A 26,280-nucleotide genomic window follows, 5' to 3' on the forward strand; every position below is an offset into this window, starting at 1 on the left:
CCGGAAAACGCGGTTCGTTTTGTCCTTCTCAAGAGCAAAAATGCGTTTAGTTTAAACAGCCACATACTCTCTCCACCACGCTGGAAATGGCGTTATTGCTGCTGGCACCTTCAGGTCGTCAAAATACATTTTTGTTTTTATTTTCTTCGTTAATCTTTTATGTGATCTGAGTAAAGCGCTTTGAGTCGCCTTGTGGTGAAAGGCGCTATACAAATAAACATTTTTTGCATACGTGGCGACACGATGGTCTGTGTACTTTATTGTCTTTGTGCTTTTTTTTTTTTTTAAAACTGCATTATTTCTTGTGTTGCTATGAGCAACAGTTATTTCTCTGTTTGCTGAGTATTGTATATGTAGAGAATGAAGACAGCTGGACCTTTTATTTATACAGTAAAAGCTGTTGATGATGAAGAGGAAGTTGAAGTATATTATATAATATATATATTATAAATTGTGTTTGATTAGGTATCGTGGTGAGATCACTTTGTATCTCTTCCTTTGTCTCCTTTTCTACATCATATATACACTGATCAGGCGTAACATTATGACCACTGACAGGAGACGTAAATACCATTGACCATCTTGTGACAATTCAATGTTCTGCTGGGAAACTTTTAGACCTGGCATTTGTGTGGATGTTACTTAGACATGTACCACCCAACTAGACCAGACCAGACCAGACCAGGCACCCCCACCCCATACCAATGACACTCCTTGATGGCAGCAGCCATCCCCAGCAGGATGCAGCCTGACAAAAACGAAAAACAGCACAAGGTGTTGACCTGGCCTCCAAATACACTGGATCACAAACTGATCCAAGTATCTGTGGGATGCAGTGGAACAAGCCTGATCCACAGAGGCCCCTCCTCTCAACTCATAGGACCCAAAGGCCCCCACTAACAACATCCTGTTACCAGACACCACAGGACACCCTCAGAAGGCCCATGTTCATTCTCTGATGAGTCACAACTGTTTTGGAGGCACAAGGGTGACCTACAGAATATTAGGAAGCTGCTCTGGTTTTGTTGGAGACGCTTGTTAATGTGATTAAATCAGTAAAGTGGCACAAATTCTTTGCTGTTCTATTCACTAAATGTCAAGGGTTGGGATGATACGGAAATGCTGATGTGCAAACGAAAGAGTTAGAGAACCTGATACAGATTCATAGTGATACAAAGTGACCATTAGATTTCTAAAGCACTCTAATCTGGATGTAGGGCCTTTTAAGCATATTTCTGTCTTTATGCAAACACACAGTTTTAGTCATTAATCTACAGTTTTTTACCTTATGTCCTCCAGCAACCAAGATATTTACTACCTCTACATTTTATAATATAACCTCCAACCTCCAGTTGCCTGGGGTGAAAGAAAAGCAGTCAGACAATCCTCAAGTGACATTTACATGGCAGCTCTAATTAGATCAGTTCTCCCACAGAGAGCTAGTGTAGCCGTACTAGTTATGATGGTCATGGTGATTGCTGTTGTCCTGTAAATTTAAACTCAAGCTTCAGTTACACGATCTGAAACGATCACGATCCCTTTAAATAAAGTACTACCAATAAAAAAAACAACACAAACAATACTGTTCCAATTTACAAATGACATTGTTTCCAATTATGATTTTAAATTAGCTCAGCCTAGGGTTGCAAAATTCCGGGAATTTTCAAAGTTGGAAACTTTCCATGGGAATTAACGGGAATATATGGGAATAAACAGGAATAAATAAGAAATTTACAAAATTGAAGGTTGGCCCTTAACAGGGAACTTAAATATAGTTGGGGGGAATATATTGTAGCATAGTCTTGGCCAAAACAACCAGATTTAATGCAAGTACACTCCTCAATCACATGCACACAGCACACTGCTTACTGCAGGGCTATTGAGGCCACGCCCCCTACATGCACTGTGCATTCCTCCATCACATGCACAGGTGATTTCTTGAAGCCTGGAGGCCACACTTTTGAGCTCAAAGCACAAGACTATTGAAGCCACACATTTGAGCCCGCGGACTATATAAAGTCAAGTAAGTTTTGATAATATCATGGGGTAAATATATTTGATCTATAACGTTATTAATGTTTAACTTGCAAATATTAAATAAAAATGTATTAATACAGTAGCTAACTGTCTGGTAAGTTAGGTGCTAAATGAAAGCTATTTTTCTGAAGCTGAAGAGGAGTCATTGGAGTCGGATGTTGAGGAGGTGAACACGGAGGATGAAATGTTGAAATGTCATGTTTTTGTATTATTTTGCATGGATGTCTGCTTATGACAAAAAATATTTACATTTATGTTTGGATATGATACAGTTTGTTTAAATTACCCCCAATTTCCAGTTAATTCCCATAAATTCCCAATAATTCCCATAATTCCCATAATTCCCATGGAAAGTTTCTAACTTGGAATATTTCCAAAATTCCCCAGTTTAACTTCCCATGGAAAGTTTCTGGAAATTTACCGGAAATTTACCGGAAATTTTCCACCCCTTTGCAACCCTAGCTCAGCCCAAGTTAGAATATGTTTAAGAGTCACAGTGGAGACTCGTTTCATTTGTGAAACTATTACACCGTGATCTGGGTTTAATATTATGGAGCAAGATCATTATTTAAACTTATATTATGAATAGAATATACAGTTTAGAGTTATTAGATGTGTTTAATTCACATTTCTGCATCAATATTCACATATAAACCCACTCCCAGACCAGAGGAATCATCTGGTTCCCTTACTTGAAGAAGCGAGGCTCCTGTTTGATGTTGTTCTCCTCGTTCCACTTCCTCCTGGCCCTCTGCATGTCCTCGATGCGCTGCTTCTCTGAGGACGCCATGTCCAAGTTCCCTTCTTCCAGATGCCTGCATGAGCAGAACAATACATCTCAGTTAAGACAGGAAGTCAGACAACGAGCAGCAACAGCACAAAACATTCTGAGAATTAATCAGATCATCTCAACTAAAACAATATTATTATTATAAGCAGAGCGACTTCACTGAAACTGGACCTAATTTGTGAGAAATCGGCAACTGTATACTCTCAGGATGTGATGCTGTTACCTTTGATCGGGCCTGAATCGGGCGTCTGTACGCGGCAAGACGTCTTTGAGCTCAGGGCAGAGCTCATTCAGTTCAATGGCGAACCTGGTGAAGCCGTAGTAGAGCTCATAGTCTGTGGGCATGGAGCCTGACAAGAACAAAAAGGTCAGTTATTAGCTTGAAAAGTCCAGCTGTGAGAACGGATAAATAGCTGACGTGTACAGTACCTGGCCTCCAGACGCATTTAGCAGAAGGTGGGATGCCGCAGTAAAGGCCTTCGTGCCATTTTCCAAAAAGTCTGTGGATCACTTTGCCCTCTTGATCCATAACAAACCCTTGAACCTCGTTGACATTCGAACTCCAGTAGTTTCCCTGAAAGACACACAAACTGCACCGTCAGCTTAAATGTGTCGAGCATTCGTTTAAATCACACGGAGACACAGTTAGCATAAACCACTTTACTTTGACAAAGGTAAGTTTGCAGAGGCAGGCGCTGCTCTTTGTGTTTCTGATGGTGATCTCCCCGTAGTGTTCGATCCACCGTCGACCGCTGAGGATGTTGTGAACGCAGGTGGTGACTTTATTCCATTCATAGTGATCTCCAAACCTGGAGAGGGAAAGTAACAGCGGGTCAGCTTGATGTACTGGAACTTTTCTGTCTTTTTCTGTGACTGACAATAAAGATCTAGTTTGATCAGGCAGAATCGTCTTCATAGATTCCCCCGGGAACAGAATACAGAAGTTCAGCAGATATCAAATGTGCTTTATTTATAATACCATATTTCTTAATAAACCAACTGAGAAGCACTAATATTCCTGTAAGGCATCAAGAAAATATTTTATAACATAAAATAACATCCATTAAATTTTGGTGTATTTATCGCAAATAATCTATTAGTTTTTGTTGATTTAATGGCCACTTAGTGTACGTGTTTTTCAAATAAAGACATTTTCAGGTCATTATTATAATTGCATCTTGACGTGCATGCAATTAAAATGGGTGAGAAGGTAATTATGATAACCCCAGTGGCATGAATGCAGCGTCGGGACCACTCAGCAACCGAGAGGATTTAATGGCTTGACTGGCGCAATGAAATCAGAGTCTAAAAAGCCATCAGCAGCAGGGTGAGCGTTACCTGGGGAGCATGAGATTCACGGTTCCGATCGGTAAAATCTCCATCGATTTTCCCCAGAACTTGTTTTTCCATCTCACATCTGAAAAACAAAGAAAGTTTGCATTTTTATTTCGTTTCATCTTAAATTAAAAGCAAATACAGTCTGTGTTTACACTAAGAGGCTAACTGAGTCCTACCGCCTCATGTCTGCCTCTCCCGTGAGGAAAAGCTCTCACTAATTAGCCAGGTAACCTACCTTGCCAGAAGGTGAAGTTCTTAGACTCACAGTGGCAGGCGGAGACGGGAGGGTGGTGGCTCACCTTTGAGAAAACATCACATTAAAAACAGCTGTTGTTTTTCAGATGACACATGTGATAATTGATAAGTTGCTGTGCAGATTTGGTTGGTTGGGTCATATGTCTATGCAAACAGAAACGGTTTTGGAGGAATTTGAGGGGATGTGTAAGAAATCCACGTTACAAGCTTTAAGCTTCATGAGGTGATCCATATATTTTTAAGCTTTCCGTCCATCCAGTAAATTTCCTTGATAAATGTATCAAAACTCAGCTAAAACAGAGACAACTGTAGATTTTATCTTCTATAATTGAAAAAGCCACTTGGATGAGTCTTCAAGAAATCCCAAACAGGTCCAGTTATCTTTGTTCTAGCTTTTATTTACATATACTATGACCTAGTTGACTGATCAGAGAATGGACATGGGTCTTCTGAGGGTGTCCTGTGGTGTCTGGCAACACAATGTTGTTAGTGGGGGTCTTTGGGTCCTATGGGTTGAGGGGAGAGGCCTCTGTAGATCAGGCTTGTTCCACTTGGGATCACTTTGGGATCTAGTGAATTTGGAGGCCAGGTCAACACCTTGTCCTGTTTTTCATGTTTTTTAAGTTGTTCCTAAACCGTTTTTATGTGTGTGTCTGTGTCAGACTAAATCCTGCTATGGGGTGGGGGTGCCTGGTCTGGTCTAGTTGGGTGGTACATGTCTAAGTAACATCAACACGAATGCCAGGTCCAAATGTTTCCCAGCAGAACATTGAATTGTCACAAGATGGTCAATGTTATTTACTTCTCCTGTCAATGGTTTTAATGTTGTGGCTGATCGGTGTATGTATTATGCAAGACAACACTGAGGATTTACCTGCTCTGAGAAAAAACAGAAGCCCTTGTCTTCTCGAATACATTCGTAAGTCTCTCCAAGCAGCGGGTTGAATGGCTTACTTCCTGCTCTATAATATGTGGACGAGTAGCCTGAGACAGCAAAAGCAGCGACGAGAACCTGCCAGACATAAAAAAAGAGGGGATTAGGTGGCTCATAAGAACAGTCACGAATAATCCAACATTAGTATGCATCGAACACTATCAGAGGGACAGCAGACAGATAAAAATAGAAGGATCCGAGGTACACAGCAGCACTGATGCGTACTACCACTTCACAGACACGCCTTCCAGTGACAGACCATTAGCTTTTGCTTGTGACTTTGCAGTGTGACCTCACACATGGACAAAAAGAAGTTAAATATAGCTGGAATTTAACCTGTCTGTCTGAGATCCAACTCCTCTACTTTACAGAAGAAAAAGATGTTCAGTGAAGGGTCACCACGTCCAGAACTGATTAACATTTAATACGACATGGTGTCTGTAACTAGAAGCTGCGTTACCATTCGCTCAAACGGATCCTCGGTCTCGGCGGCCTTATCCAGCAGCTCGCTGTACTCCAGCTCTTCACACATACGCTGCAGGGTGTTGAGGGGCTCGTTGAGCTCCACGGGCATGGACACTTTGGACAGGTCCTTGCCGATGTTGTTCCTCAAGATGTTCCAGAGGTTGATGTTGCTGGTGTCTGGACAGGGCGCCGGCAGGCAGGTGCGCCGCCCGTTACGGAAGGCGCTGCCGGCAAAGTCTCCATTGGCCACTGTAAAAAACAAAAATAAAAAAAATTATTCATACGCTCATTTGGTCTAATATTGTATCTTGTATCATAATTATAATCTTCCGTAACAGATTAAAAAGAAGTTTAAATCAACAAATTTACTACAAATCTAATCGAGTGGGCAACAGCAGGGAAGCTTCAACAATGACTAGATTAACAGAAAATTATCTGAGACCTACGTAAAATAATTGTTTGATCATTATTTCAGCAAATTCCTTCTGCAAAAGTAAACTGAAGAGACTAAATACTGTATAAACATGTTGATTCACACATTAAGACACAATCTAATGCAGCAAACAGTACACATGTATATCTCTTCAGACTGGGTGCAGCTTCTCGCATTACAGCAGCATGCGACATTGTTCTACATGGTGTCATTTTCAGATTTTTATTAAAAATTATTTATCTTTTTTAATGGAGGCCACCTTGGGTCTTAAAGAGTTAAACATGATGTCTGATTTAAGTCTCTTTGGAGTTTTTTGTGAGTGGCCAGACAAAGGAATCATTGATAATTCCATTAACTGGATGAGAGTAAAATATCAAAAGCCAACAATAAAAAGTAACATCAATAAAAGATACAGTGACGATTAAAGCCACATCAAGTAGGAACAGACTTATATGCAGTGCATGATGAAAATGTCAAGAGCATAGTGCAGAGCCAGGTCAAGAAGAGTCTAAAAAGGAATCAATAAGTCGTCATGCTGTGAGTGTAAGGAGACTGAAATAAAGGTGTGATGTGGAAATGCATTTCAGAAAACTGACCTACATGGATTTATTGAAGTGTTTCTTGACAGATTGTGTCTTGTCTGTCCGTTTGTGTAACGTCTGCTGGTGCTGGCTTGACCAATACAGCTGCCAATTAACTGAGACACATCACTGTGTTGTTGTAGTAATTGTACTGGGCAAATATATGTACGTTTTAATACGGTCTTTCATTTATATTCATTTATCAGTCACCAGTTGCAGCTCTTGCTGAAACTTTCAGACTAGAGGAGTATTTTCATCTTCATGATATACTACATAGTCTACTCTCTCCGTTTCTGTGTGTAGTGTTTGACAAAGATGGAGGAGGGAGTTCCCATCCTGCCTTACACAGATAGCTTTCATAAAGGCTGAGAAAAGCCCTTGGCACGGAGCAACACTGCAAAGTCAACTGCCTTGGCAACACTGATAAACGAGTTTGCCGGTACAAGTGTGTGTCTTTGTGTGTGTGTGTGTCGTTGTAGAGGAAGCGCAGCTGATGCATTGAGAGGAATCTGCTCTGCTTTATTAATTTCTCCCTTTCTTTTTTATAACCCAACAGAGACTACAGACGCTTGTGATGGTGCAGGATTGGACCTACTTTGTCTTGAGACGTTATCAGTCACACTGGCGTTGTCCTCGGAAATGTTATCACTCACATCACTGACATATGACTCATCGTCTGAGCCCTGCGAGGGGAACAGGTACAGAGAGGAGTGAGTCAGTGCGGCAGAGTACAACGCAAACTGATCAGAACAGCAGAGGGACTTAGCACACACAAACGCGCAGTCACTGCAGTTCGCCAGTGGCTAACAAACTGCAGCAGTCGCCGGCTATCTGTCCCACTGGCTGCAGTAATCACGAGACACTGCAGCATTTTCATTCTTTATATATAGCGAAAGCAATGAGGCCACCGATGCCATCAGAGGAGCATTTTGTCGCCACTTTCTGTAAAGGCCTCTGGCAGCTGGTAAGGGTTTGGTCAGCAATGGTATGAACGGACGTGACACTGGAGCTACAGGACGGGGGGTAGATGTATTTCCTTGATGAGTAATCCTTCAACATGGATCAATGCAAGTCTTGGGAACTACAATGGTTAAAAGCTCTTTAGAGACCTTACACAGTACATTTGGAGCAAGGTGTTTGCAGGAGTTAAACTGGTTGTTTCAAGCGACAAATTACCTTTTTTTTTTTTTTTTTTAAAAGAAAGAAAAAGCTAGAAGCTACAAAGCGGTTCAGAAAAAAGCGGAATATTATGTTTCTGCCCTCATTAATTGCTTATGAACTCCAGCTCCACACGCTTCTATAACAGTGATGTTTTTCTCTGGCTTTCCAGCAGCAGCAGCACTACTTTGACCCCCTTCTTGATCCATTATAACCCGCCCCTCGTAGCCCAAACAGCCGACCTTCAGCTGCCCCGTTATACCTCATTCTCTGACGAGCTGGCTGACAGAAGCACTTCCTGGGCATCAAAGAACTCAGAGACAGACTCTGACATGGAGAGTCGGCTCTCATTAGATGCCTGCTGAGTCAGAGGGATCCCCATCTGTTCCCCGGCCTGCAGGCAAACACAAGCACAGGCAAGAGATGTTCACTGTTTCTTGCTATGATGACGGGTTTAGGACGCAAAATACACCCGAACAAACACAAACACCAACAGAAGACAGCAGAGACTTCATTTTGCAGCATGTGTATCCTTGCCAAAGGGCAAGCTCCCATCCGTTCCTAATTAGTAATTTTTTTCCATTAACCTTGATGTCAGGTTCTGCATAGAATAATGATGCTTTAAACTCACCTGCCAGGCCGTACAGGAAAAACCATCAATCTATAAGGACTGGAATCAATAATTCAACTGACAAACGTAGGAAGCACACGCCACGACGACCCGGCCAGCCTTGGAAGCTGCTGCTTCATCAATATCATCAGAATGAGAAATTTGATCCAACGGTGACAGACTGACAGCAGCGACTCACCTCATCGGGTGTGGAGATGATGTTCACACTGACGACTTGTTCATTAAGGACCGATTCAGAGTGGATGCGGTTGAGTCGAGTTCGAAGTTCTGCGTTTTGGGACAGGGCCTGAAAAAGAAAACAAGAAAAGGTTTTCAAATGAAGCTGCACAGTGTTTTCACATCCAAAGACAATCATCTACACAACTGGAGATGAACTGAAACTTGAACTTGACCCTGTCCTCCCCACTACACTGGATCAAGACAGAAAGATAAAGGCAGGGACCTGGATCTGACATAATAATGATAATGACAGAAATGTTACTGACTATACTGTGATCTTAAAGCGAAAATAAGTTAAGTCTATTTATTACAAAAGGCATTTTAATAGTTTTGAATAATTAACATAGGGAAAAATGGGAAGTAATGTGAATAAATGTGTTGCAGGTCAATTTAAACTGTGCTCCTAAAAGGGTCCACAGCGCTCCGAGTAAAAGAAGTTAGTCTGGAGCCCTGAAAAGTTTCACTACTTAGAGGTAACCTTGAACGCTGAAAAACTAGGCCAACGCATGCCTCCAAAAGCAAGTCATTCCCCAGTTAATATGTCCAACTTAAAACAAACATACACATGTGTACAGCCTGGCATAATTACATAAAGTTGCACATAATATATGACAAGGGCGAGCTGTCACAAGCTGCTAGCTGTCTGCTTTGCCGTCATCCATCTGCCTCATCTCCTCGCACGCTCCACCTCTTTGACTATTTATGAATTAGCCGGGAGTTATCAGTCTCTGCAAAGATGACGACAGCCAGAGCCATCGCACAGAGCTTCAAAACTGCTCTTTAGAAGACCCATCTCCGTCATTACATGCACTCGTTAGTCACTACTGGTGAACACAAAGAGAATCACTGGATTCTGTGGATCTTCTCAGCCTTACGGAGCAGTTTAGTATCTTAACCTCACTGCTTTGGTTGTCTCTCATTACTCTAATCAGCTTCTGTACCCTACGTTTTAACAAATTAGAAGATAAACTCCCTAAACTGGGGTTAGGATTAGTGAAAACGTACAGAGTTTGTTTTCCGTATCAGCGTTACAAGGATGCAACAGCAGCTACCATAAGCTGTAAGTTTAACTACGTGCATACTTAAAGTTAAAAAAATAAATAAAATAAAGAAAGTTACTGTATATCTCCCTGTGATGTCCTGCTGGGATTAAACGGTTGACATCAGCATCTGTCGCTATAGCAACCGCAACTCCCGATTATCAACCTCCTGCAGAGCTTTGTGACAAAAACCTGACCTCCAGCCCGTGCCAAGCGTGTCACACGAGCATCCAATTAGGAAGAGAACGGAGATAAAGCGGCGAGTGAAACATTTCATTGAAACAATGTCAACTGTTAGCAGAGGAACGGTCCAATTAAATCACTGTGCAGAGAGACGGCCCTAAGGAGAGGAGTTAATGAACTGCACTGCACATTTCTCCCGCTCACCAATTAATATGGGAAAAGACTTTCACGACTCACTTGCCTCTGCTCTCATCTCCACACATCATCTTTTTTAACTGTGATTACTGTGACTGTGTGGGATAAACTGTAGCTTGTGTGTTTTATGTAACAGCCAGTCAACATGAACGTATCTTGTAACGTGACAGCTACTAAATCAGCTTAGGTTTAAAGACACATGGGTGAAATTACAGCAGCAATATGCCCAATCAGTGCTGATTATGATATGTTAAAATAGCATCATGATTAGCCTTTACAATATGAGGTAGACACTGTCTGACGAACAGTTTAACTAAAAGGAGGGGGAAAGGGGCGTTATGTGTAGTGGTGAAACCAGCTCATTACCTGTGACAGAGACTTCCTGAGAGAGTTGATCTGGGCGGACTGGTCTGTCTGTTCCTGGTCAGACAGAATCTGTTTGATCTTTTCTTTCTCTATGGCCACGGTGTTGAAGGCCGACTTCAGCAGAGAGTGCACTGTAGGGCGGTATAAAGAACAGAGACTTTTACCCATCTGCGCACCACTTCAAAATCTAAAAAACTCTTATTTAAAAAACTGCCACGACAATTAAGAATTTCTCTAGCCATGTTTGTGTATTCATCATCATGAAAAGCCAGACGACCACTGTAACTCTTCAATTATGCCAAGAGGGGAGTCATGTCACAGCATGACAGTATATAATAGTATACAGTAGGATGAAGGGAGTTTAACTGTAGTTCTTACACATGGTGCCAGAAAAGGGACGACAGCATACTAAAGAAGTGAAAAGTAGGACAGGATCATTTTCTTTGCTCACTCTAAAGGTGACTGTGACGTGCTGGTTGATGACCTAAATGCTTTAAATGAGTGATGGCCTGCTAGAGGCCAAACAAAACACCACACTGTACAAATTATTTAACTTATTGTTTTGAGAACTATAACTTAAGCTGCAGCTTTTGCTTTTCATTATTTTTCAGACTGACCGATTGTTTAGTCAAAGAAACTCTTTAAATAATGAAAAACACTTCGTCCATCACAACGCTGTTTGTTTTGTTCAACTGACAGGACAAAACCTCAAGATTCAATTTACAAGGAAATTAAAAAAAGAATAGTCTGCCAATCTCCAAATTTAAGAAACTGATACTGATTGATTATAAATATTCTGGCAGTCAAATATTATTTTTTCAGACCTAATTGTGGCAGTGTTTCACAAAGTGTTCTTGAGCAATTCAGTTTAAAGTTTTTGGTAGGCAGCTACTTTATTTGGAGATTAAACTGATAGTACTAGGGGGTAGGTTAAAACTGACTCTTAAATTGTGGGGAAGAGAAGTGAGCATATGTTTTGAAATTCCTCATCTTTATTTCCTCTTCAACCTGCGCTTTAGTATGAAACCTGTGAGTTCCTACTGTGACCATTTACTGAGAATAAGATGAAGGGGATGATAAACCACAATTATCTTTTCAACTCAGTCAAATGTGATTCCTGATTACCTTTCTGGGCAATGGTGCAAAATTCCTCCTGAAGTTTAATGTAGTCGCTGGCACACTCTACACTGTCCGTCAAGCGGGAAACCGGGGGCTGAAAGTCCGCCAGCTCCGCACACAGGTTGGGGTTGGACGAGTGGAGGCGGACAGGCGACATGCTGGCAGAAAGAGGGACCTGGAGAGAGATTACAACCACAGAAGACCACTGTCAATCACCTCTGAGGCACGGCAGCGCTGATGTGTGGTGTGTGTGACAGCCAGCACCATTACTGAGGTGCAGGAACGTCAGTCCAGCAAGACACACAGAAGTTAGCTCTGAATTTACATCATAACTGTACCGTTCACACTGTTGGAAGAATTGAGAGAGTCGAGACATGTCACACCGAGAAGCAGCAGCACGTTTTTGTATTAGTTCCCTGGAAATAATAACTGTCTGTATTTGCATGCACTCGCTGCTGATAACCTCTCTCTGAGAAAAACTCCCTTAATAAGTAAAAATAAAAATAAAACAGACATTTCAATGGGATAGTAAATCAATAGGGGAAATAATACAAATGTAAATAAATGCAGAAAAAAGAAATATCTGTTTATTTCTTATTGTTTAAATTGCCTTCATCTATTTTATTTTCCCCGGCTTTAATGACACAAAAACATATTTTCATTCTGTTCGGTCCCCCATGCTGATGGTTTTGTCTGGCTTTTATGGAAATGTTACAGAAAGGAAGACCATTAATTCCATCAATAAACTGGTACATAAAAGTTCAGGGGTAGATTAATTAAGTGTATAAAGGTACATGGAAGCACAGTCAGTTATTTCAGCAGGATTAATACAATATGCAAAATAAGGGTCAATTAGCAAGCCATGACACACAACACTAATGAGTGCCAGCTGCAGACTAAAGAGCAAAAAAGAAAAATGAACCAAGAAGAAGAGGAATAACTAATTTGTTCTGGTTGTGTAAGTGTATTGTCACAAAACCCCCTCTTAAAATCTTTAGGAGCGTATTTTACATTTCACTCTTGTCCTTGGACTAGATATTCACAAATCAAAACACGGTCTTTGAAACCGCTAACAAAGGCTGCTTATCACTTCTAGATGCAAATGTTGCTCTGCTCAACACGAACAACATAAAATTAAGTACTAATTACTCAGAATAGCAAATCATGTATGTGAATATCCAGACCCTGACTGTGTGTGTGTGCGTGTGTGTGTGTGTGTTTGTGTCTGTGAGAGCTCTGAAGAGAAGTATGTACCTGAAGCTGGTATTTTGCATCTTTGCCGACACTTTTTGTTCTCCATCTTCTGTTCAAGCGCTTTTCTTTCTTTGACAACTCTACACAATTGGTCTTTGCGGCACACGTGGGTCAGAATATGCAAAGTGCGGTTAATAGGACAAACACAACACACAAAAAGCAAACACAGATAGCAGTGAAATGACCAAAAAAAAAAAAGACATCATTCCCACAAATGGGTTGCAAACAAAAATGGATTGTGTGGTGTTAAAAGTGTGTTTCAGCCAAAAATGATAATGCAAACTAAAAAAATAAATCAATAGGTTCTGATCAGTTAGAAAAGCAGCAGGTGTTCAGCGTGTGTATGTTCATGTCATGCATATCTATGTGTGTGTGTGTGTGTGTGTGTGTTTTACCTGCATATCTATGAAGTTGGGCGCTGACTGCGTCCTTTGTAAAATCTCCAGACTCTGCAATAGGCGGCTAAGCTCGGTCAGGTTGGACTGGCAGCGTGCGAGCTCTGAAAATAAAATTCACACCCACGTGCTCACAAACACATTCAGCTTTATGTGTCATGAAACAGTCACTGATCCACCTCTGGAGGATTTATTGTGAGGCCGGAGGCCTGATTTAATCCACTCCTTTGTAAAATCAGATTTGTTCCCAGCATCAGGAGAAAAACTGCACTTACCCTCTGCACACTTGTCCATCTCCTCTGACTCCTGCAGCCAAGCAACCACCTTGCTCTGTCCGTTACTGTAGGAAGCAGGGAGGCTGTTGTTGCTGCTGTTGCTGGGTGCTGGCGGCTGCCATGGCAAGCTACTTGGCTTGGCCTGCTGTAGTAAAGAGCAGATAGCGTGTGATATTAGTTGTTTTGTAATGACTTCATGTCAGAATCTATTGACCTTATTAGGAGTGGTACAGCAGATATTGATGATACTACAGTTTTTTAATGTGGTACATTTGTTTTTTTAGCATAACTGAAACTCATTACCAAAGCTAAATATTATAAATGCATTGCTATTCGAGTTAAAATTACAAATCATGTAGGCAAATTTTATTTAACCACCCTAAATAAGCCATTGCTACTGTTGTAAAAATATTGAAATGATAAAATACAGAGAAAAAAAAAGAAAAAAGATTTGGTTTATAAATACCGTCATCAGAATTAATTACTATCCTGTTTCAAAAACCATCATGGGTACTTGAATGGTTTCCTTATGCCTCATAGATCTTTAGTGTCCTTGACCCGAGTCACTTGACCCACCTGCAGTGCATCTGTTCAGCAGCTAAAAACAGAGCTCTCGTCAGCTCTGAGCCAACTCTTTGAATGAGCTTCACTAGAATATACTTTGAGGTACTTTCTTATGACATAGAGAATTAAATGACAGGGATGATGTGTTGTGTTGTCTGCTGTTTGCAATGTGTACACACTTTGCCCTGCTTTTGTATTTGCAGGAAACCCTTAGACATCTCCTTGCTAAGTCTTTGATACAGTAGTTAACTCTGACTGTAGCGGTGGAGTTTTTCATTTGATGCTGTTCTTCTGGGAGAGCTCATCAAACTTCAGCCAGATGCTGTGAATCCAAATCCTACTGATCACCTCTAATGGCCTCCACGTGGCATGGAGCACCATTCCCAGGGGGAGCTGCTCTGGCTCCATCCTCACATTTGCACACACTTCAAACACACAGACAGGGACAGGGACACCCTACACTGGAGGCAGTCAAGACAAACAAGCCTTCTTGTTATCCTAATGGTCTGGATACAATTACCTGTCCAATCAGTTTTACTGCATTAGGCAGATATCTGTCTACAATCCACATCCATTAGTCTAGCAATTAGCCACACAATGCAGGGGACACATCTATGGCCGTGGGGAACACTGCAAAGTGGAACCAGTTTTTCATACCACATTAAAGAGTGATACGGAAAGGTGTGTTTGATGACAGCAGCACAGTCGGGCACAATCACGTCTGTCCATAAAGTCTGTTATTATTGTTAACGTTGTGTGGATTTTACATCGACTCCTCTGGATGATATTCTGGCTCACTATCCTCGTTTCCAATAAAAACAGAACGAAGCAACCTCTCATTACCCATGAGATACTGTTCTTGAATAAATAATGGCAGACTGCTGAGAGCACAAGGAGGAAATCTGACTGTAAAGACGGAACAAGCCTGGCTCTGTCTGAATGTTACGAAGTCTAACTACTGGAGATCCTTATTTAACAAGTTACATCTTATTAGTTTAAAATGTACATAATCAATGTGTAAAAAAACAACAACAAGAAAATGTATAAGAAATTGTCCAAGGGGTGGTGGTATCCTGCTGGGGATGGCTGCTGCCACCAAGGAGGGGGTGCCTGGTCCGGTCTAGGTGGATAGTAAATGTCTTAATAACATCCACATGAATGCCAGATCCAAAGGTTTCCCAGCAGAACAATGTATTTTCACAAGATGGTCAATGTTATTTACTTCTCCTGTCAGTAGTTTTAATGTTGCGGCTCATCAGTATAAATAACTATTGGCAACTGTTTGCGGAACCAGGTTGTAAAAATGGCTATTTCAGCCCTTGCACTTCTGCCGTAGGCCCCGTAGGCTGTAGTCTGACCTGTCTCCAGTAATTCTGATAACCTAAGGTAATGTCAATTTTAATTATGTCATCCTAGGCGAGCCCACCTTGGCTTCAAGGACCACGCTTGGGGCGGGTTGGGGGGACTCTATGGCAGCTGTGGGAGGAAACGTCCGCATGGTGGCCTCCCGGGGAGATCGCACAATCTCGTTCTGTCGATAAAGCCGGTGATGACGCAACTTTGACACCCAGGCATCAAAGATCTCTTGAGATTTGACCTAAAGGCAGAGAGGACAAAGAGCTTTCACCTCGGCTGACCTCGTACTTATCCACGCAGAAACACTAACCCACCATCAGTGTTACCTTTAGGTGATAGATATGCTCCTCAGTGTCCAGGTCAATGCGACGGGCTCTCTTTTTGATGGACATGACAGAGAGGCCTACATCGATGCTGCCATGAAGTTTTCCTTTCTGGATCTGAGGAAAATGATAATTTACATAAATGATGGAAGTCTAATTACTGAAACATTCAGCGTGTAACACACGAATCCGAGAATTCGTGTGTGACAGTACATTTCCATTTTGTCAGTAAAGTTTTAGCTTTGTCAAGAAGTGACATGTCGTGCCGAAACACTCTGAACAACATGACCCAGGCTGCAGATGTTTCTGCTGACTCATTGCCAAGCCAAGCTGATGTCAGGCCAGGCTGCTCTGTTTCTGCCCGTGGGTTATAGTCAGGGTTACTTACATCAATAGGGGACTTGGAGTACTTCAGGATACCATTGTCCAGAACAAAAAAACGCTGCCGGAGAGAATAAACACAAAAATAATGCGTCGGTTAAATAATAACAAGGACAGACATTGAATATAAATCATAATGGCTCTATCAGTATTAGAAATTTTATATAAATGCAAAGTCATCTGCAGCTGATTCTCTCAGGACACCAGCTCTATGTATTCTGCAGCACTGTGAGTTCAAAAAAATCTCTTTAGAGCCTCTAAAGAGAAAAGCAACACTCAAGCTGAAGATAAAAATACTGAACATGCAGTAAACATCCAGCATGCTCACAGAGGAGGCAAGACAGGGTGAAGCAAGGTGCACCAAAAGGGGTATTTCCTTCAAACAACAACACTTTATTAAAGAGCAAACTGTTTGACATTCGGGAAGCGACTGCACATGAAAGTATTTTTTTTTATGTAACAAATCCGTCTGTACTTCCCTTTGCCCGTGGATCTTACCTTGTGCCAGCCTTTCAGGGGCCATTTCCGCTTCTTCAGCATAAAACCCTCGTGTTTGTCAGGCCTTTGGACGTTGCTCTGACCGATTTTCAGCCCCTCAATTATTTCCCAGCTGTCTGCCTCCTAGAAAGGAGAAAAACACACAGGCCTGTCAGGACTATTTTCACTCACCACTTCAGAATAAGAACAAAAAATGGAGACACACTTGATGAAATAAAAAGAAAAGATGCACCTGCCATGTGACTGTTTTCATAAAGAAAAACATGTAGCACTTCTTTTCTTTTTCTTTTCCTTTGCCCCGTACAACACATTTTTTTTTTAAAAATAGTGCCCCATTGAAATTCCTGCTGCTCTCTCAGCGTTTCCACTCCATTAGCTTTCTACTGACTATGCTCTTTCTGCTCCCAGTTGGTTTGTAAATCAAAGTGACGCTTCTGGAGTAGAGGGACGGCAGGGTCACGCAGGGACAGGTGAGACGTTACACCTTTGCCACTTTAGAGGAGACACTAGGAAGCAGGGGGTCACGGTTTTGATGTCAGAAAAATGTCAAAGATCAGAGTAACAGACATGATCTATTCACTGCCTTTCAAAAGTTATTTTTTACTGACATAGCCACATTAGCCACATTAGCAGAGCTGTAGTACTACAATCAGTCAGTTGACTATGTGATTGCTAGGTTTCAAGCTGTCAAAACCACTTCTCTGTGTTCTCCAAGACAATCAAGCCCATGTCACTCTTCATTGTGCAGCCCTCCTCCTCATCTCAACTGAAGTCTCCATCAGCCCATCTGCTCCATCACCAGAGTCTGCATATGATAACATTTGTGACACTGCTTGCCTTCGAAGATGGCCAGGCCGCTGTCAAGAGCAGCCCATCAAACTTTACCCACACAGTTAATGCTCATGTGTAAACCTCATTTAAAAAAGAGCAATTTTCCGTGTTTTGCCAAACTTTAACCTTGTTGCTTTTTTAATCAAGAATTCAAAAGAAGTCCCAATAGAGGCCTGCACTTGCATTGAGCTGTGATAAAGTAGTCACAGAGAGTAATGTAAATGTCAAGACAGAGAGGAACTATACACAAATCCACACTCATACACTGTGTTAACAAGTGTTAACACCATCTATATTCTGTAGAAATATCACAAAATGTTATGTAGCATACTACTTTTTGTCAGTTACGTAACGTACTTCACACATTTAATGTGCTATCATCAAAGTAGGTCACATTTTTAATTTCATACTTGAATCAGTAGCAACAGAGCCTTTAAGGCAAAACACACAACTTAAAATGCACAAGTGTCTTTGGCCAACCAAATGCTATCCCGCGGCTCTTCCTTGTACGATGTCATGCAGCAACCTTCAAGACAGAGCTCCTTGGGTGTGTGTGACGACACCTGACCTTGCTTTGCGGGACATTTAACAAAAGGAGACGACAGCTTGTTTAATCTAATGACCAGGCGAACAGGCCTGTCTGGTAATGAGGTCATGTATCTCCACTGATGGCAGCCCCTCCTTTGAGTGGCCCTGCAAAAATGGGGAAGTGTAAGAGCTCAACTTCATTAGCTACACATACCTCGCCGTTCAAGGCAATCATATCATAAAAGGTGGCAGTCTACTCATTATACAGCCAAGCGATTAGATCTTCATCAGCTGAACAACTCGGCTGTAAGTTATTACCTGTGAAATGACCAATGACGCTTTATATATATATATATATACATATATACATACACATATATGTTATATGTACACAAAGAGCACTCTCCCTAACAGACGACAACAAGCAGCAGCAGCCTGTGAGAAAAGCTTCAGACCAACTTCCTGTGTGATATCTGCAGCCTAACAGACATTCAACTAGCCACAAACTGATAGATCAATAGGAGACTAAATAAAGAATTGTTTGTGCTGCAGATATTGTAATTCATTGCACTTTCCTGGGCATCATTTTAAAATCTGAACCCCCAACAACATGAATCAACAAATTCCTTACAAAGAACAGTGCTTCTGGCTCCACCTAAGCACTGAAATATACGCTGACCACTGGCTTATAGGGAAATTACCTTGAGAGAAATAGCTTTTGATATTTAACCCCAGCTGAACTGAACAATATTAAACCAAAGTGATTTCCTGTACTCTGCTTACTCTCATTGATTCCACTGCAGAATAATTTACAGCTGAATGAGCTGGTTCCTCTTGCCGAGTTTACTCCTTTAATGAAGGATCTTGTGGCAGACCCAGTGAGAGGCTGCCAGCTTTTCTCTGAGATTTTAAAAGGTTTGGTCAATGAGCCTCACTCTTTGGAAAGTGAATAACTTTCAGTGTCTCTCTTGAAAGCAAGACTGTTCATATCAGCGGAAAGACATGGTTAGATGTTAAAAGAACATCTATAAGTGGTCACTGACTTAAGTCAATCTAACAGTGTAGATTCAGTCTTCTGGGATCTCCCACCTGCACTAACACTCGGCACTGTGGCCTTTTTATTGCAGCAATGAATCAAACTATTACAGTTAAGGTCTCTCTGAGCAGGAGAAAGGACAAACACTCCTCGGGGAAACCTTAGGCTAAATCAGCACTATAAATACCACTACAACAACCAACTTGTGATGACCACTTCCTCTTGCACCCCTTACGCTTGTAAAGATAATGACGCACACGTGGAGTCATTCTCTCAGCTTTGACAGTGAGAGAATGTAAAATACAGTGCATGCAAGCCACAAGAAAACATCAACAACATGAGCAATAAAGTTAGGAAACTGGCAAAACCTTTTAGTCTTTTATGGGAGCTGTGTACTCAAGGGCTAACCTGATTATAGATCTACCAAAAAAAAAAGAAAATCTAATTGTTTCACTGAACGATATTTAGTCAAAGTCGGGAGAGAACCCAGTAGAGCCAGACAAATTTATTTTATCCTGTTGTCTTGAGATAAATAAATTTATGTTAACAAATTAATTATCTTCAGTTTTCTCACAAGATTACAAGATAAATATTAAAATTTTTCAAAAAGATAATGAGTTCATTCTCCTAAATAAACTGAGAAAATGGACTGTTGTCTCTTCAAAGTCAATATCTCGTCATCAGAAAAGCTGGAGCAATGAGTCAATTAAACGATGAGTGCACTGACAGAAAATCCCTCGACAGCATAATGACTTTTGACTGTTTTGTTCTCCGATTTATGTTGTCATCAGTTGATATATTTTGGTTTTAAACAGTCCAGGCAAAACAAGATGCCTTTACACCTGCAGTGATCAGGGAAAGTGATTGAACTGAACTGAATTATTGTATCTATGTTCGCCGTTCTTAGATACCATAACTGGCTGAGTCTATATTTATATCTGTCTCATACTGTATCTACACTAGGGTTGGGCAACTGGATGAATATATTAGTTGTTGTGATTGGCTGATCCCATCGCTAGTTTGATTAGGTTGATTTTTATCATTTTATTTTGCCAATTTAAGGGATTGCTTACTTGAGAATTGAACTCAAGTAGTTTTTAATCCGTATGGTGTGTGCTAACTAGCAGTCGGAGTCGGGCTATATTATATTATTAGATCTTGTTGCACTGAAATCCATTTTTAGTGGGGGTTGCTGTTCGATCTATTGGCGCTAAAAAGCAACAGATATTCATTAAAAATGCCAAAAGAATATTCAGACTGATTACGACCGATTTCAGAGGTTACACGAAGGCAGATTCTTTGGAATAGAATAAATGTTTGGTCTACAAAAATCACATGTGTCGGCAATGGCTGGTTGTTGGACATTTTTAAAATCAAATCAGCTCCGGGTGCTTAAAGCAGCAACTACCCTTGACGAGAGGGTAGAACAGCATCCAAGCATGATCGATTTTATCCAAACTAAAGTGTGATACAGCTCAAGTAGACCAATTCAAGAGGTTACGGGTGGAGTCATCTGAGCTTAATTCAATCTTAAAAGCTGTGCTCTCTCCACAAAAGCAGCATACATGTGCATATATCGCCTCCTGTGTAGGAATGCATTGTGCTACGAAACTGTAGCCGGTGAGAGAAAAACATTAAAATGTTCTCACCTCATCGACCACAATCACCACTGAAAGATGATATTTCAGGAGACGATAACCACAGAGGAATTGTTGTGGGGATGGATGTCACTGCAGTGTCTGTCTGGCTCAGCAACAGAGCTTAAGGGTAGGAGGATGGGCCGCCACACGCATGAGAAGCGAACACAGTCAGTCAGTCTCATGCAGTGTAAACACCACGGATTGGGTTACAGACTCACTGTCTACACGTGTCACCTGTTCGTTTGTTGGTGAAATAATGTGGGTCATGCTGCCGGATAACTGAGGAACTCTAGATATGTGTAGTGATGTACTGGAACATGAAAGTTCATTCATGACTGTGGTTTGACTAAATAAAACTCCTTACAAGGTGGATTTACAAGAAAAAGTATTATCAACAATATCTTTTCTAAAATGTATTCAAAAGAAAATATTAATTTAGCCATATATAGGCTTTTGTCCCATGGGCCTACACAATGTAATGACCGGGCCTGAACCTTGATTTCAGAAAAGTAATGATTCCTACAGATACAAGTGGTACTGTTTCTTAATATACACTCAGCTTTTTGATCTTAGTACATTATATCCGTGACATCCATCCTGACAAAACATCAGACAATATAAAAGTGGCCTGAGATCGTTAATGTCATGGAGTAGATTACTGCAAAACTTCAGTCAAAGACATTATTTCATTCCCATACTTATCAAATGCAATAAACACTATGATAATCTGACAACTCAAAATTAAATTTAGAGAAAGATGTGTTCACAGGAAAGAGAAGAAAATGATTTCTGGTCATTACCATAAAAACACCATCATCCGATGCTAAAGCACAGCCCTAATAGTCCCAGGGCAGGTGGGATGGAAGCATCAACCCATCAAAGGGACTTTCTTAGATATTTTCTATGATAACACTGCATAATTATATCGTTTCCTCCAACTATATCTTATCAAAAAAACAAAAACAAAAAAAAAAACTGTTTATCTAACTAACCAGGAAATAACAAGCAGCAAGACAGACGAGTAACAGGATGCAGTAACATCCTGAGTCTTGCATCTGTCTCTAGATCCATAAACAGATGCAATATGTGCATGTCAGTGTTTGTGTGAGTCTGTGCTTACTGCAGGTGGTGCCTCTAATTGCTCTCGTGAGGGTCTCCAGAGTGAACAGTAGTCGTCAGCAGAGGGGAAAGTGACATGTATTGATTTGAAAATGGGAGCAGGATCCCATTAAGGCTTTCCCCAAACAAAATGCCCCGCTCTCATTTTTCCTCAAAAACTGAGGCCAAGCCAAGCTAGCTAAGGTCTTTTTTTTAAAGTGTGTGCTGTCCGGTGGAAGATATGTTGTGCTCATTGCATTATGCAGTGCAATGAGTACAGCATAATGGCATCGTAAAGGTCAATACAAAACTAAAGTGCGGGTATAACTTTTAATAATGCCAATTAAATCCTGAGATACTTAATCAATGCACTTGCGCAAAATCAGTCACTTGCGCAATATTCAAATTCACAATGATAATTTGCAAAAGTCTTGTCATTGGGAACAGTAGCCAGTAGTAGTTCTGGAGCATCACACATCATGCGCACGTCACATGATCGTCTAGCCATCAGGAAGATTGATTGCTCCAGAAAAGCCTTTTAAGTGGTGAGACTGGATTGGTTTTGTAATTGATGTTTCACTAGTTTAGGGCTTCACAACTTAAGCCAACATGAATGAGAAATGCCTAAATGTTCAAAACAGCACAGGTCAACAGACACCATCAGCAGAGGAAGGATTTTTCGAAGAATTTCTAATTTTGTATCCATGCACTGAGAGCGCAGAAGCCTCTTGATAATATTCCAAGAAATGCTTTACTTTCTTTTCCACTCTTAAAAAACTGAAATTGTTTGGCATCTTGAACGTGAGAGTGAAAACCACATGCTTGCCAGTTCATTAAGTACACCAGTGTAAACAAATGCATTCTAATGTAACAGTCCTGCACTAAATCTTAGCTTTGAGAAGGTGATTGGTATTCAGCATTAGTTTAAAATAACTGAGAGAGCTGTTGATACAACTATGTTTTCATTTTGGAGGCTGCCTCTTGCATTACTAGTGAATTGTACTGGGTGGTACCGACACGTTCTATTATTTTGACAACCTCATTTTAACCAGCGGGCTAGTCCAAACAACAGAAACACTGTAGTGTTTAATTCAATATAGTAATATAGCAGCACAAACGACATCCTCCAAAATGATCATACAGTTGAATTACCACTTTTCTTACGCTGTTTTAACACGAGCTGAACATTATAACAGCCATGAAAGCCAAAAATGAAATGAAAATTAAATTTAGCAGAGGACTGTTATATTAAAACACGATCCTTATTGCTTGTGCATCTAATGAACTTTCAAGTGAGTGTACTTAGGGGCAACAAGCAAACCGTGACTAACTCACTCGACTGCTTGACTGTTTGTGATCTTGCCTCTCAGCTGTAAAAAGAAAAAAAAAAATTATATTTCTATATAATGATTGTGGTCTCATTTATTTATTCTGACTGGGTCTTTTTCTTTATCTAACAAAATGAGAGAGGCCAGAGTGCATGAAGGATCTGTACCATGGCATAGTTTCATTAAGCTACACCCACTTTTGACCACTGTAGTCATATCTGAAGAAGAGTCATACCTCAACCACGCCATCCACGCAAAGTTTCACTTGGACATATGTCACATGTTGGAGAACTGAAGGCACTTTCCGTTCTGTTTCACTATGACTTTAAAATGTGTGGGCCTCGTGCCAGAAAGGACCACTCTGTGGTTAGCCAAATACACTGATTTAGTTTAAAATATGATGCCTTCATTTAAAGTCATTTTGAGTTTGAATATGATCACACAATTAAGCGGAATAAAATATATATCTCATGCAAAAATGTATATTCTATTCACGGACTCGAAGCTCTGCGGCATGAAAGTCCTCTACTCTGGCTCAGTGAAGAAAACTCACTTACACACACAATAAAACTCTGTAGCATTACAAATTTGACATATGCTCTCAAAATATTCCAAAATAAGCACCTGCAAACTTTATACCAGAGTCACAGCAAACACAAAATGTATGACTTCATGGCATCACCTGTACATAACCCGCCCTCCTGACATGTGCAGGGAACGACTGCAACTCCTGAAGGGTGTGCTTTACTCCTATACCGCTGAAAAGCAAAAGCTGATACAATATTACCTTGTCACCTATACACATCAACCTTACCCAAGGCAATTCGTGAGAAATATGGCCAGGGGTGATGCACTATCTTTGAACCCAAGCGTACATAGAGAGCCGAAGTCCCGCCCCTCTACTTCCGGGTTATGGGACCTATCTTTCGAAAAAATATGAACGGCAGTCTATGGAGAGATCATAATTATTTTCTGGTCCCGATCGAATTGTAGCATGAATTTCACATATGATGTGTGTGAATTTAAAAGATAATTTTTCACGTCAAGAGATAAATTATTTGACGTAAATATGCTGAACAACATTAGGTTTTGTATGAGATCGCTTAGTGAACTACATCTCTCGTCTCGAACAATGTACGTAACTAGAGAACTATGGCTGTCTCCTTGTTGAGCTTTACCGTCTTCTTCCAGGACGAAGGCAGAAGCATCAAACGAGGTGAAAATCATTATAAATCGGGTCATGTCGAGAGCTGTAGTTACACGAAGGGAGTTTTGGTCGGTCCTGTACGCGCCAGCATGCGGGACTTGTAGTTCGTTTAATTACGTATTTTCCATAGTGTTTTACTTAACTATCTTGCGACAAACTGTGACATTCTTGACATGTAAAATCTTTTTTTATTCTGAAAAACAACATATGTATAATCCAAGGCACAAGTCGATCGGGACCAGAAAATAATTTATCTTTCGCCATGGACTGCCGTTCATATTTTTTCGAAAGATAGGTCCCATAACCCGGAAGTAGAGGGGGCGGGACTTCGGCTCTCTATTGCAGCTTTCGTGGCCTTAATTTAGCAAATCTCTCAAATCTCCTTACTGTATGTATATAATGTATATGTTATATACTATAGATGGAGTTCAACAGGCTTAAATGTCTTTGTACAGGAAAGAAAATTTGTTGACGCTAACTTACAAATAAAACTGAAGTTTTATGAGTCTGAATAGCTCACAGCTACATCATTGCATCAATTTCCATTGCTAAATTATGACAGTTGCAACTGTCAAGATTTTAATACCCAACTGACCCTTTGTTGGCCTTCTGAAAGCTCCTGTGCTTTGTTAAGTCCTGACTTCCTAGCTTACTATTGCTAGGTAAGACAAACAATAGCAATGCAGGACTTTATCACCCTAGAAAAACCTGTAAATTTTATTCTTCAAAAATGTGAAAAATGTACAGTCAAGTATGGGTACGGCGAAGGAAATAACCATACATGAAAATTGGTGAAAAGACGAGTAATTCATGCAATGTTAGCAACTACTCTCACCTCCATGCCGCATCTGGACTATTATTTTCAGGTTTTTAATGTTTTTCTGTGGGAATGGACGACCACTTTTTGTTTGCTGTTGTTTGCCTAATCTAGCAACAGTAACACAGGACTTGGTAAAAGGTTGGAGCCCTCTGGTTGGTGGTCAGCAAACCAATCAGACATTCAACACAGGGTCGATTAAAATTTTGTCATGCTACTGATTTGCTGACGATGAAAGTAATCAACTAAGTTCATTGGTTGCTACGTCATTGGCTGGTACCTGACTTCACTGAACACGTTAAAATAGTTTAATAAGAAAAGAAGCACTGAATGATAACCTTCCTTTGAGATTATGGAACATTTGGGAAATGAAAAGCTAAACCCTTTTGCCCATAAACGCCTTGTGATTGGCGACATCAAGGAAAGGAACCATGAACAGAAGGGTTTGCAACGGTTAACTGTCTGCTTCATCAAGCAGACGGCCTTCAACTGTGCTTTTCTAGCAGGCCTCATTTCTCAAACCCTTTTCTCTTCAGAGAGCCATCTCCTGCGGACACAAAGCTGGGCTCCCACATAGCATACCAGAGTATGCCACATGTTCAGTGGAGCACCGAGCCGCCGCCTGTCCCTCATGAAATATTCATCAGCCAGTGCCGACGGAAAAGCTGTGATGTCAAAGATTCCAGTTTCAGTGTCCTGTTTCTGCGTGGCCGCAGTGACACAGCAGCTCGGTGAGGTAAGGAGGGCTGGGGGCTTCAGATGGCTCACTGCGGTTAAGTTTAAACACTTGTCCTGTGAACTGTGAAATAAAGAGTGTATCTCTTTGTTTACAACGTCTCTGCTAGGTTCTTATTTACTGACCAAGGTATTAAGGCTGGTGAGTCAGCACATGGGTTAATGAGGTCTTGTAAGGTTTACAGTTGGTTTGCCATTTTTAATTAACTTTTCACAATGAATAAATTATTTATAATTAGCTGTGTATTCGAATTTATCTTCAGAAGGAAA

The 26,280-nt window shown here is 40.9% G+C and overlaps 1 protein-coding gene across 1 annotated transcript in view; it reads right to left on the reverse strand.

Moving 5' to 3' along the window:
• osbpl6 (oxysterol binding protein-like 6) overlaps nt 1–26,280 on the reverse strand; it is a 35,700-nt gene that overhangs the window by 1,265 nt on the left and 8,155 nt on the right. The window contains exons 3-22 of the mRNA XM_084544463.1: nt 16,791–16,913; nt 16,300–16,353; nt 15,915–16,028; nt 15,659–15,829; nt 13,669–13,813; nt 13,394–13,497; nt 12,999–13,091; nt 11,751–11,919; nt 10,626–10,756; nt 8,801–8,908; nt 8,254–8,385; nt 7,429–7,516; nt 5,815–6,068; nt 5,295–5,432; nt 4,401–4,464; nt 4,166–4,244; nt 3,492–3,636; nt 3,257–3,401; nt 3,051–3,177; nt 2,730–2,852 (exon numbers count right to left, since the gene is read on the reverse strand). Coding sequence (XP_084400589.1) covers nt 2,730–2,852; nt 3,051–3,177; nt 3,257–3,401; nt 3,492–3,636; nt 4,166–4,244; nt 4,401–4,464; nt 5,295–5,432; nt 5,815–6,068; nt 7,429–7,516; nt 8,254–8,385; nt 8,801–8,908; nt 10,626–10,756; nt 11,751–11,919; nt 12,999–13,091; nt 13,394–13,497; nt 13,669–13,813; nt 15,659–15,829; nt 15,915–16,028; nt 16,300–16,353; nt 16,791–16,913 — 2,507 coding nt within the window. The remainder of the gene's footprint in view (nt 1–2,729; nt 2,853–3,050; nt 3,178–3,256; nt 3,402–3,491; nt 3,637–4,165; nt 4,245–4,400; nt 4,465–5,294; nt 5,433–5,814; nt 6,069–7,428; nt 7,517–8,253; nt 8,386–8,800; nt 8,909–10,625; nt 10,757–11,750; nt 11,920–12,998; nt 13,092–13,393; nt 13,498–13,668; nt 13,814–15,658; nt 15,830–15,914; nt 16,029–16,299; nt 16,354–16,790; nt 16,914–26,280) is intronic.

Source organism: Chelon labrosus (assembly GCF_963514085.1).
Source record: "Chelon labrosus genome assembly, chromosome: 5".
Taxonomy (NCBI): Eukaryota; Metazoa; Chordata; class Actinopteri; order Mugiliformes; family Mugilidae; genus Chelon; species Chelon labrosus.